The following is a 13,108-nucleotide window of genomic DNA, read 5'->3' as shown; positions in this document are numbered from 1 at the left end:
ATTTCAGAGTGCTGAAAACAAGCTGCTTAAACTCAACTTTTGGTTTCAGAACCAAAAAAAAACAAACAAACAAAAAAACCCACATGGAAACAAAAACTGCTAATGTATAAGTTCCATTATCATGTATTTACGACTGGCTTTAATTGGTTGTTTAAATGTAAAAGTATGCGAACAAAAATGTTCTATGTTTAAAAAAAATTAATAATAATAAAAAAAAAAGTAGAGCGTCAGCTTCATGGTATCGATGCTCTCTACTGCCGATACCGATACTGTGTGCAAGGACCGTGTCGTTATTGGCGCCGATACTGGCATCGTTATCGGTGCAAAACTAATTATTACCACGGTGAACAAGTGGCCACATTTACCAGGAGGGGACAAAGGGACATCAAAAAGTGCAGGTTTAAATGGGAGAAACCCACCTTCAGTTAGGTTAGCCTCAGTGTGCATAATCAGCTAGCCACCAACTAGCCATCAGTTTGAACACAGTGGACAGAAATCTAGTGAATAATGGCTTCTAGTGAATTCTGGCTTGGGTTTGAAACCATATCTCCTTTATTTTAGTTGTTGTTGGCCATGCTTGCCAATTAGTCAGCTAGCAGAGTAAAGTAATAAAGCTGCATCAGAGCAGTAGCATTACAGAAACTGGATGTTTGCAATGTCTTTCGGGATCAATAAATTCTCCCTCTAGGTGAGCGAGTGTATTGCCAGGGAGTCGCTCGATCAGACAGGGATAAACAAGTGAAATGGGGATAAGTCTTAGAATGAGCCTCAGGCGAGACACTCAGCTTAATAGGTCTTAATGGATTCTAGACTCTCTACTTTACGATGTGTTACAACACCCTTCCATGGTTTACTGTTTTACACTGAAACCCTGATAGCCATCTGTCAGTAATACAAGTTCTTTTTCTGGCATTTCCTGCCCCACAGAGCAAACTTCCTGTGCTGTCGCTGGGCCGGTCAGCTGACCTCAGACCGGGAGAGTTTGTGGTCGCCATCGGCAGCCCGTTTTCCCTCCAGAATACGGTAACCACAGGGATCGTGAGCACCACTCAGAGAGGTGGCAAGGAGCTGGGCCTGAGGAACTCTGACATGGACTACATTCAGACTGACGCCATCATTAATGTAAGTGTGAAGCATAGCAGTTACCGAGGTGGAGCATTTCAGCATTATTAACTGCTATGTAACTGCTATGAAGCATAGCAGTTACCGAGGTGGAGCATTTCAGCATTATTTAGCAGCGAGGAATTTAAATAAGCATGTGTGGAAAGTTTACATTTGGATTTTTTTGATATGCAAATAAAACACCGTCTACTTCAATATGTAGACATATGCCTTGTTTTGACAACAAAAACTTTGTTAGAATTTAATGATTTTTTTGTTTTGTTTTAATTGCACTCTCCAGAGTAAGGACTTTACAGAAGCTACATTTTAAAAGTATTTTTTTATACTGGTTAAATCAAGTTTTACATCATTTAGAACAACAAAAATAATTGCGTAAATCCAGGTATGAAGAATATACTAGGACGTGCTTCTGTGATTGTAATTTTCAGTTAGAAATTTGGTTAGAAATGATTTATGATGATTGACGGAGGATGGAGGAGATTTTTGGCTCGCAACATAAAGAAAAGCTGGTTTTGATAAAAACAGGCCTCAGAACATATATACAGAAAGAGAAAAAATATGTTAATAACGATTAGTTCACCGATTTTCTGATTCTGCTGCAGGTAAGGTTTTCTTTGTCTGACATACTATTTATTTATATATTTATTTATTTTTATTTATTTATTTAACCAGATACAACATTGGACATTAATCAACATTTTCATGCCAATGTAATGTGCCAGAGTTAGCTAATAAGCTCTTTTTTTTTATCTGTAGTCCTTGGGCAGGTTATTACTGGGCAAGTACTGCAATGCAATGATTGCACATTTGGTTTGTCATGTCTTAAGGTTGTATTTAAAACTTTGGTAATTTGTGCTGTTTACCCAAACCTCCTACCATGTTTTTACATGCAATTCAACACAGTGGAACAGTGCACCACTCTCGTTGACGTAATGCAAGTTCTTGGGAGTCATTCATTTTTATTGACTAGTATTAGAGCAGTTTTCTCCAAGAGGTTTCCAGAGGAAATACCCTTTTCAGTAATACATACATACATATCATTGAAGTCTTTAGAGTTGCTTAAAAGTTGCTTACTTTTAGATGCAGTAAAGACAAGAGTAAGGGTGCGGTAGCACCTACCAAAGTGAAACGTGTTGCGAACCATGGTCTGAACCAAAGGACCAAATGTGGTCTGACTAAAAGAAGTAGTCTCGGTCTGGATCAACTGAACCATGGTTTGGTTCGTCTCTAGTGTAAAAACACCTTTTTTTGGATGGTTCGGACTTTTGGACTAATTACAGGCAGTTGAGGCAGGCCATCATCACCCATCAGACGAACTGGAAAAGCAGAATGAAATGTAATGTTCCTTGTCTGTCGGGTACGATAAATTTGCTGCAAGCCGAGCGCGATCATTCTGCGAATTTTAACTTATTTCCTGTGCCTGAAGTTCTTAATTAAAAGGCTGTTCATTCATTTTATCCAGGAAAGGCTGTCAGTCACACATTCTTCTACAACCCAATCAGTGTCAGGTGTAGGAAGATTCAGCTCATGTAAATAAGTTCTTTAGTGTGACCAAACGTATACAATTTACAAAAAGACCCCGGACCTTCTTGTGGAAAAATGTGCTAGAGTGAGTAGGCCTTCCAGATTTGACTAAACACATTAAAATACACAGATTTCTAGTGAGTCTTCTGGTGAGTCAGGGCCAAGTTAATCATTTCAGCCTGCAGTTTTAATGCTGCCATACTTTAACACGGTGTTTCAGCCGTTTACATGTCATCCTATTGAACGGCTTACTTTTTTCTCCCTTCGTTCCAACAGTATGGAAACTCTGGAGGACCTCTAGTTAATCTGGTGAGCATCTCTCTGATTTTATTGATCACTGTTATAGTAATGTGTGTTTATGTGAGAGCTGGTAAACGCATGTTATTTTGAGAACTCATACGATGCTCTCATGTCCGCAGGATGGTGAGGTGATCGGGATAAACACTCTAAAGGTTACAGCAGGGATCTCCTTCGCCATTCCTTCAGACAAGATCAGTCAGTTCCTGTCCGAGTCCTACGACAGACAGTCCAGAGGTGGTGCCAAGTTTGTACTATTGCACTAGTCGGCTGCATCTTTATTAATGCACATTAAAGGAATACTCCAGTTGTTTAACAACCTAAGCCGACTGTTGAATTTGTGTACAGTCGTTTACCTCAAAGAATAACTTTGATGCTCTTTCCTGTGCATAAAAATAAGAGACCACCAAACTTAAAGCTGGGCAGCTGCTGAATTCAGTGAAAAACAGCTATAAACATATGTGATTATATACAGTAACATGGGAATATTAAGACCCCCTAATAGTGGGAATAACCACCCTTTGTCTTGAACGACACTAGAGCGCCATCCTGGCATAGACAGCATTAGGTGATGTAAGGTGCTCATTATGAAGGTTAGCTGGTCAACAGTGGTGGGTTGATTGCTCTCTACCACTTGCCAGAATCATTGTTTCCCTCTGGCATCAGTGCCACATGGGGCATCACCGTTATGGGAGGGGCTCGATGTGTGAAAAGCGCTTTCTGAGGAGCTATCACCTGTTGTCCTGGTACTCTATTATCCTGCCCTTTTAAACATCAGTCAATCTGCGTCCATTGCCCATGGTGTTCGCTTTGCCACAACTGACTGGTGTGCTCGCTTATTTGTACCTGCAGCAAATTTGGTCCCATGGCATGGGCCTGTGGTGGCCTGGGCCGCATTCATTCCAAACCATGGGTGGTTATAATGGTCTGATATGATGGACAGTGGGGAGACAGTGTATAACGCCTGTCTGCGGCGTTGTGGTGTCGTTGTTCTTTCGGAGATGGCGCTAGTTTTGCAGAGGGAAGAATTTGTGGAAATAGTGTAGCACAGTGTGGGTGGAGTCTGATCATGCATGGATACCAGAAAACCTTAGGTGAGGCAAAAGTAACCAGAACTACTTTTTAGGGTGTGGTTCGAGTTTGAAAGTCGGGTAAAACGTCATAAAAACAGCTTGGTTAAACCGTTCTCCCATAGCTGTCTGATCTGAAGACCTCTACAGTGGTAGTGCAATGCTGTAGTAGTAGTTTTAAACTCACATTGTATAGTCATGTATTCCTGACAATCAGCAACTGCCCAGTGACTTCTGTTTAAAGAAATACACTAACGCCATTCTCTATGGTATCCAACAGTACAATGTGGATGTGACTGAAAGAGACTCTGGAATAACACTGGAATACTCCAATACTCCTTAAACAGTATTGTGGGATTAATGTGGTCCATTTTCTTTACCACAGTTTCAGTAAATTGACTTGTCTTCTCCATTTGGGTTTTGTACAGGTAGAGGAGGAGCAAAGAAGAAATACATCGGTGTCCGAATGATGACCATGACCCCTGCGTTAGTATTCAAGCTGTTGAGCTCATATATGAAGGCAAATATGCACTTCGAGTGATTCCTTTCCAAGAATTTATATTTTTTCTTTCTCCAGGTTGGCTAAGGAGCTGAAAGCCAAACAGAGGGACTTTCCTGATATTACATCTGGGGCCTATGTCATTGAGGTCATCACCAAAACCCCAGCTGCTGTGTAAGTACCTTCACTTCCCATTGTGCTAAGCCAGGGCGATAAACAAAGGAGGAGGAGAGGCTGGTGTGAACAGAAATTGGTAAAGAACCAACACATCAGTGGGAGGTTCTTCAGACCTTTAGACATTATTCTCAATCCAAACATATTGCAAGTTCGAATCTCAAGCCATGTCGCTTTGCCATCAGCGACCGGAGTCAGAGAGAGCACAACTGGCTCCACCCATGCTCTCTCCAAGTAGGTAGATGGCACTCATTGGTCTTAAGCAAATGTTGGCCAGCGTTGGAGCTAGAGACCTTGTGCTTTCCTTTTTAAAAGAGCTGGTGGCTGGCTTTGCACGTATTGTATCAAGTGGGACTTACCCTCACAGTGTCGGAAGCATTGCTAGTGCTAGGGGGAGTTACGAACGGTTGGGTTAACTGCCAGAACCAAAAAAATAATAATAATTAAAGCAGCATTATGCGAGAATTGGCATTTCTTGCTCCTGGGTTTATCCCCTACAGTCGGGAATTGGAATTTGCATTCTGAAGCACCATCAAGAAGGATATGCTTCAGTGTTACAAAATTAGAGATACAGGTGAAAGAAGCATGTGGACTGAGGCACAAATATGACTCGCAGTGGTTATGCAGCATTACGCAGTGTTACGCAGTTCTTACTAGCACTGTCCTGCCTGCCTCTCCAAAGTTCTATACTGCAATTAGCAACATGCACAGTGTGAAGCAGCAACAAGCATTTTCCAAGGAGCTACCACCTGTTGTCCCAGTACCACATTATCCTGCCCTTTTAAACATCAGTCAAACTGCGTCCATTGCCCATGGCGACCGATTTGCCACAACTGACTGGTGTGCTCGCTTATTTCTACCTGCAGCAAAAATAGTGGCACTATCCTCCCTATTACAGGTCAGTGGATCACGATTGTGAAGCTGTTAAGTGAAAACGCTACATAATGTTGCTTTAAATGTGCCTCAGCTGAGTATCTGTACATGCATCAAGACTTGCCGGCGTGACCAAAAATAAGTGAAAACATGCACAAGTTAACCGAATCGTATAATTGACAGAGAAGCTACTGCAATGCTGTTTGCTCTTACCATCCCTGAAAATCTGCCAGTGTGTGAATCTGGCCTAAGACCTGGCTCGGTCAAACTGCACGTTTCAAATTTATATTAGACCACCGCCCCATCGTTCCACACACACTCAAACCCACCCACAGAACCTCTGCTGAGGTTCAGCCTCACAGACTCGCATGTTTATTCACCCTCAAAGAATTCTCTCACTCAGTATTTTTCGGTGACCACAGTTTAACAGTACTATGCAAGTGTGTGTATTTGTGTGTGTGTCATGGGGACAGCCCACATGCTGAACACTGATCAAGCATAGCACTTTAGCCTCAATCCACTTTCACTTTTTATCCAAGTCATAGAACCTCAGGAACAGTCATAAGCACAGTCATGCCAATGGGCTTTGGTGGGGGCATGGTGAAAATCTGGAAGTGTGACCGTGTGCTGTGGTCTGTTAGCTGTAGGCCTGTGTGCATGACTTTACTATTCACTGTCTGTTTAAAAACTATGTTGGTAATGTTTAAGAGATGGGGCGATATATGAGGCTGTATTAGAAAGTGGTTTTCCTTACTGCTTATTTTTTCCATCTGCCACTATTAGCTGCAGTCCCAACCCACACAAACCAAACATCTGGTATTGAGCCTGAGCGACCACTAGGGACTGAGTATTTTGATAGCATTAGTTTAAAGCAGCATTATGCGAGAACTGGCATTTCTTGCTTATGGCCTTCCTCTATAGACGGCAAGTGGAGCTACACTCAAGAACGGCGCTTTTTGGGACGAGCTGAGAGATACAGAATAGTCACAAAGTGAAAGAAGCATGTGGATAGTTCCGGTTAAATAATACTGCAAGATATTCCACAGAATGCTGAACTGTCCTGCCCGCTTCACCAAAGTTAGAATATCGTATTGTGTAGGGATGACCCAGTCTTAACCAGTAGGCAGCAAATGGGACCAATCCAGGCTATTTTAATGAATTGGGTATCAGTTATTTTAAGCCTCACAAAAGTCCGATCCTTTGTTTTTATGACTCCAGCAGTGTGCCCTCTGGTGTCTTCTATGTGGCATTAACAGATATTACTCACAGTGTGCAGTAGTGAAGCACGTTCTTGGAGTGCTCTGCAGTGTAGAACTATTTAAGGCCTCTCTGAAGGCCTTAAAGGACCAGTGGCTCACCTCTGCATTTCTCCTCCTCACAAATAACTAGGAAAGCTTGCCGGTTGTTTTATATGCTAAATTTTAGGCCAGAATGTAAATATGCTAACGTTTGCATGGCGTCTTGGCCCAATTCCTGCTTGCCTTCGCCGCGAACAGTCGCAACTCCCGGTTGAGCGGCCCGTTACTTCAGTAATCCGATATCTCTCACAGATTCAGAGCTGCAACCAACCCTGCTGTTACGGAGTTGTTTAGGTTGCTGTGGCTGCACTGCGGTCAATCGCTAGTTGGTCTGAAACGCCCCTATAGTCTTAATTAGATAGTTTGGTTCAGTTTTTGCAGTTTTAAGCCGTATTTAAATCATGTTTACAGATTGCCATGTTTATTTATTTATTTTATTTTATTTAATATACCTTCCTTGAGATTTTTAATATGTGCAGGCAAGTTGTCAGCCCGTTGTAACTTCCCAAAAGTACACACCCATTACTGGAGTTCTAATATTGCATGTCCCTGGACCGGGTGCTTTGTGTGTTCAGCTCATATACACACACACAGGCTAACCACAGGCTCTTCCTGCCACACTCATGACTCACTCTGTGGAGACTGATGAGCTTCAAATGCCAGGCTTCTTGGTCTGAAGCTCACTGCTGCCGAAAATAACTGTCTATCTTTCCATGCAAAAACATCCCGCATTTGACTGTTACAGCTAATTCCCTGAAGTGTTAAAGCTACAGTTGGATTTGAATCATCTGATGACTTGAGATTTTACCAAATTCAATAACGACTTAACTTTTCTGTGAGTGGCGCAACTGTCCAAGTTAACCCCATCATTAGACTGGGAGATTCCTGGCAATGTCACGGCCATCCGAGTCCAAGGGAGTCTTTATCCTCCCAGCTGTGGTGTCATCCGTGTGATAGGTGGATAGCTAGATGCGGGGGATTAGCAATGACGAAATATGGGGGAAGACAATCAAGACTGGACTTTGACATCATTGACTCAGACTTGGACTTATTACTTGGAAATACCCAGTCAGTTCTCTTCCAGCCAGTTACCCTTCATGTACAATTTCAAGAAAAAGTAAATGAACTCCGATGTCTGCATTTATTAGTAATAAAATGTGGTCCGATTGGGTTTTAACAGTTTAGTTAGATTGTGGTTGTATATAATTGTCACTTGGATAACAAAGAGTTTACTGTACTGCTCATGTCTTTTATGGAGCACATTGCATAAACATCCATAGTGCATAGTGCAGGCTAGAAAAAGTAAGTGAACCATCAAGTTTACTTCAGTAACCTGTAGATCCCACTTTACCAGCACTCACCTCCAACAAACATTTATATTAGCTTCAAATAAGCTTAAAAGATTTGAGAAATTTTGGACTATTCCTCCCAACAAATGGGCTTCAGTCATCAGTATTTCTGGAAAGTCATTTCAGGAAATAATACAGCATCTCAATAGAGTTAAAGTCAAAACACAAATCTTTCTTTTTCAGCCTTTCTTTAGTCGAGTGACGTGTGCTTTGGGTCATTGTCTTGTTGCATCACCCAACATTTCCTATAAAACGATACAGCCGATACAGCTTTGAATTCATTCCAGGGTCTCACATTAAAACATACTTTCACTAATCAGTCTTTCTCCAGAGGAACAGCTTAATGTCATGTTTAACTGAAACATCCTTTGCCAATTACCTCTTGGAGAAGTCATTAATACTGAGGTTCACTTACTTTTTCTAGCCTGCAGTATGGATGTTTACTCAATGCGCTCAATAAAGGACATGGACAGTGCAACGGTTTGTTTGTTAATTGCTACACTTATTAGTAAGCGATGCAGAAATCTAGGTAATTCCAGATATCCAGGTATTCACTTGCCTTTTTTGTAACTGTTAATGGCCATTACTTGAAACTTGCCTATACAAACTCGAGACTGCTTATACATACACACAGACTTTTTGTCAATCTGGAAGTAAAAAAAAAACAAACAAACAAACAAACCAAAAAAAAAACCTATATTCAATAGACAGAACTGACTGGCTGACATAACCCTACCCACTAGTAGGAACCAATACTTCTGATATTGAACAACAATGGTTAGGTCACTAATGAAGATGACAGCAGCTGAAGAAACTATGCTACTATTTACTGCTCTTTTTTGCTGGGAGGTTCTTGTGGGTTTTTTTGGATAAGGGGGTTAGTTCAGCACCAACTTGCAAATAAATACACTGCATATGACTGTTAGTATTTGCTTTGGAAATGGCCACAACAAGATTCTGGGAAATGCACTCATGTTTGATTTGTACTGGAGGAGTTTCAGTCTCAGTAATTACACTGGAGTGCCCTTTATCAAAAACAGTGACAGTAATGGGGCTTGTTCGCCTTACAGTCTGGCTTTTTTTTTTTTTTTTTTTAGGTCAACCCCTTGTTCTCTCATTCTTTCAGTGCCATTTGGAAGAAGACTATTTGGAACATTATATATGTAAATCATACCTTCACTGTATGCGCAATAGATAAATGAGCCAAAACATTAAGGCTAAGCTGTGCCTTAATTGGTCCTGAATATGCCACCAAACCAGCTCACTCCGAAGGTGGTACTTGTGGTTTGTGGCGCGATTTTTTTTTTATTCTTGTTGTCCAGGTTAGGTTCCAGGAATTGACCAGGTTACATAACAAAGAACTAGACATTGGAGTGATGGCAGCTCAGCACGGTTCTCTGCCACTCACAGTTAACAGTAGGCAGGGGTTAGTATCGAGTATAGAGTTCTGCACTCTGACTGGTCTGCAGCTATACAAATGTACCCCAGCACGAGCCCCCTGCAAGCTTTGCTGTCCCAGCAGATGCTACAACCCAATCCTATGGACAGAATTAATTGGACCTTAAAGTCCCTCAAAGTCTCTCAGGTCCACTACGAGAGCCGACTGTTCAGTCAGCTTCCGACATGCGTCCTAGACCTTCACATGTGCCACGATTACAAGAGTCAAGGGCAACCAGAGAACATCTAGACAAAGACCAGGACTTCTGGAACAATGAGGTTTGGATAGGGCTTCCTCCTTTCATGAAAATCAAATTTGTGCAAACAGTTGTTTTACTTGGAAATCATTTTGCAGACAGTGAAACAATTTTTTTTTAAATCAACTGTTCTGAGATCTTTTTTAAATGCCTTTTGCAGACTCCTCTGCATCTACAACCTTCTTTATGATTTCAGTTGAATACTAAAGTCTCACACTTTTTGTCATTTGTCAACTGGCCATCTGACCAGCATGACCAATCTAGTTGACCACCATGAGCAACAAGACCAATCTGGTCACCCAGTATGACCAAAATCAAATGCAACATACTATATGCTATGTTAACCAGCTAGCTTACCAGCATAGGGAATGATTTTGCCAGGATGACCAGCTTTTCAACCACCTTGACCATCAAAGAGCAGCTTAGACCATCTGAAACCAGCTACCAGCAAAAGCTGGTCTTGAGCTGGATTTTTCAGCAGGGTTTAAATATGTTTAAAAAGACAAATGGTTTTCTTTATGGGTGTCCTTATTTTTTCACACGACTGTACATGTATTTCTGTATGAACGCGTGTGCAATACGTGTGACAGCTTTTATCTTCTTTGTTTCTCTTTCGTTTTCTTATCCAGCGGCGGCCTGAAGGAGCACGATGTCATCATCTCCATCAATGGTCAACGGATCTCCTCGGCAACAGACGTCAGCGCTGCCATCAAAAAAGACGCAACGCTACGCATGGTCGTTCGCCGCAGCAACGAGGACATCATGCTCACCGTGGTCCCCATGGAAATTGACCCTTGACCTTGACTGGAGCTGGTGCTCATTCTCCACAGCAATGAACTCACTGGGCATGTCTGAGGTCACACCCACTGGAGTGACTTTGGCCAAATGCCAATGGCCTTCTGATGACCGGCAGGGTGAAGGCCCTGCCTTAGAGACTGTACTAAGTACATTGGTGTAGATCCTTCTTCACATGTATTGTGTCTTTTTTTTTTTTTTTTTTTTTTTTAAATATTGTATTACTAAGAAAAAATAATGTTACTACTGTTTACTACTACAAATAAGCCATGGTTAGTTCTCAAAGTTTTTCCCAGCCCATATCTAGCCCATCGATGCCAATGTACAGCAATTTGCAAAAGTCAGAACTTTAAACTGTTGGATTTTATACCATTTTTTTGTAAAATAAAACCTTTTTTCTTTATGTATGAAAAAAAAGAATAAAAGACATTTGATGTTTTCGCTTTCAAAGACATTGAACTCGATGAGGAGTGTGAAACGCTATAGCAGTGATCTTCACCGCACTCAACATCAACCTTATACACCTCATACACTATATAACCAAAAGTCGGTCAACACACCTTCTTATGAGTGAATTCAGCCTCATTAAAGATCCCAAAGGATCAAGGTAGATCAAGTGTTCGGGGGACAAATGCATTAAAATCCACCCTGTTATTTTTTTTTTATCTCAGAATGAAACCCGCCAATATTCCCTTCACAATTTGCTCAAGCAAAGGGGGGGGGGCTTTTTGGCTGGTTTACATCACCGTGATGACATACAGCATAGCCTAGCCTTTAGGGTTTTTAAAAAATTAACAAGAACATCTTTATGTATTTATTTCAAAGGCTTGGATAGACTGGATAATGCTGCTGTCCCCTTGGGGACGTCTTTGTGTCCAGTCTGCATGGGGTCCAGTTATCTATTTAAGAGAGAGATTAGAGTAGGGTCTGGTAGGGTCAGGTTTTAGGAGACGGCTAGCTTCATCTGCCTCCCCACTAGGTGCGACTCTCTACCTGGTAGCCCGTTGTGTGGATACCTGCAGCAGCACTTCAGGTGAAGTTGAGAAGTGCCTCACCTGATTGGCTAGCGTTAGCTTTATCTCTGGATCTAAACCTATGGGTATTATGAAAGTCTCCTGAATTAGCTCTTGTGTTCATCCTTGAAAGGCTTTCGCTAGTGTTTCGCTGGGTTTATGCAATTGGGCATAATTGGGTCATACAGGGTTTGGTAAGTGGCCTGCTTTACAGCACAGTTTCAATTACGTGGATTTTGCTTTTGAAGGAGGACAGAAACCTTGTGGTTGTCACTTACATGTACCAAAGTCTCATTACTCAGCTATGCCAAGATAAATGCAGCTTTCTATTCCAGGGCAAAACTGTTTACACAGGTGTTGCACATGAACAGCTTCTATAATCTTCATAAAAAAAGGTATTGCCGGTGTTGCCAATACAATGGGACTCTCTGGACATGCTAACCAAGCTGCACATGGTTACTGCACATGCCCAATACTAGGCATCAGCTGAAGGGATATGACCGTTCTTGTGCAACTGTGCTCCCTGTAGTGACGGAACTCCTTCCGATACCTTTAGGATGAGTTTGTGATCTAAAACTAGTCATCAGACATCAGTACCGGACCTCACAAATGCTCTTGTGGCTAAATGCAATCAAAGGCTCACAGCAATCTTTCAAAATCCTGTGGAGACTGCTACTTACTTTTAGTTTGACTTACAGACTTGAGCCCAGACCAAGCTTCCCCTCTACAGCAATTATCACTTGTCAGTTTCTGACCACAAGTTCACTGCCTGCATAATACTGGGCTGGTGAACTGGTCTCAGCACAGCAGTGACACCGAAATGGCAATGTGTGTGGTACTGGTATTAGTGCGTCAGGCACAGTTGCCCACACCACTGCTACGTTGAGAGTGGACCACCACCCTAAAAGACCTTGCTAAGAGCAGCCTTGTGGTCAGAACCTGACCATTAATGAAGGCATAGAGGATGTTGCCATGCACACATTGGGCGTTGCGTCAGGTCTCCAAATACACTAGTAAGGTGGAGCTCCATCTGTTCTAACTTTAGCTTCACTTTACTCAAGGGCAGCATTGGTAAGCCTACAGGGCACCTACATAAGCCTTTCAGGACGTCAATTATCACGTCATTTTGCCTTTATAACTGTCTATACACAGTCATATCAGAATATTATGACCACCTACCTAACAGTGGGATGAACTGCCCTTGGCTCGGATGACAGCAGCAAGACGCCAATGCACGGACTGATGCACTGCATTCGGTGAAGGAAGTGGTGTAAGCTGGTCTGTGATGGTCAAGGTGTCCGGTTAGCCAGCTAATAAGAGCCTCCATCCGTTTTCCCCACATTTTTTGCTGTTGAAGGAGGACAGAAGTTCACAGTTTGTCACTTCCATGTACCAAACTC

General features: G+C 42.0%; 1 protein-coding gene across 1 annotated transcript in view; it reads left to right on the top strand.

Moving 5' to 3' along the window:
• The window catches only part of htra1a (HtrA serine peptidase 1a), a 50,958-nt gene extending 39,813 nt beyond the window's left edge, over positions 1-11,145 (top strand). The window contains exons 4-9 of the mRNA XM_072690528.1: positions 928-1,122; positions 2,923-2,955; positions 3,066-3,180; positions 4,442-4,499; positions 4,591-4,686; positions 10,530-11,145. Coding sequence (XP_072546629.1) covers positions 928-1,122; positions 2,923-2,955; positions 3,066-3,180; positions 4,442-4,499; positions 4,591-4,686; positions 10,530-10,698 — 666 coding nt within the window. The 3' untranslated portion in view covers positions 10,699-11,145. The remainder of the gene's footprint in view (positions 1-927; positions 1,123-2,922; positions 2,956-3,065; positions 3,181-4,441; positions 4,500-4,590; positions 4,687-10,529) is intronic.
• The last annotated feature ends 1,963 nt before the right edge of the window (positions 11,146-13,108 follow it).

This window comes from Salminus brasiliensis, chromosome 10 (assembly GCF_030463535.1).
Source record: "Salminus brasiliensis chromosome 10, fSalBra1.hap2, whole genome shotgun sequence".
In the NCBI taxonomy this organism is placed as follows: Eukaryota; Metazoa; Chordata; class Actinopteri; order Characiformes; family Bryconidae; genus Salminus; species Salminus brasiliensis.
Note: the sequence above shows the minus strand (reverse complement) of the source record. Positions and strands in the feature narration are given on the sequence as shown.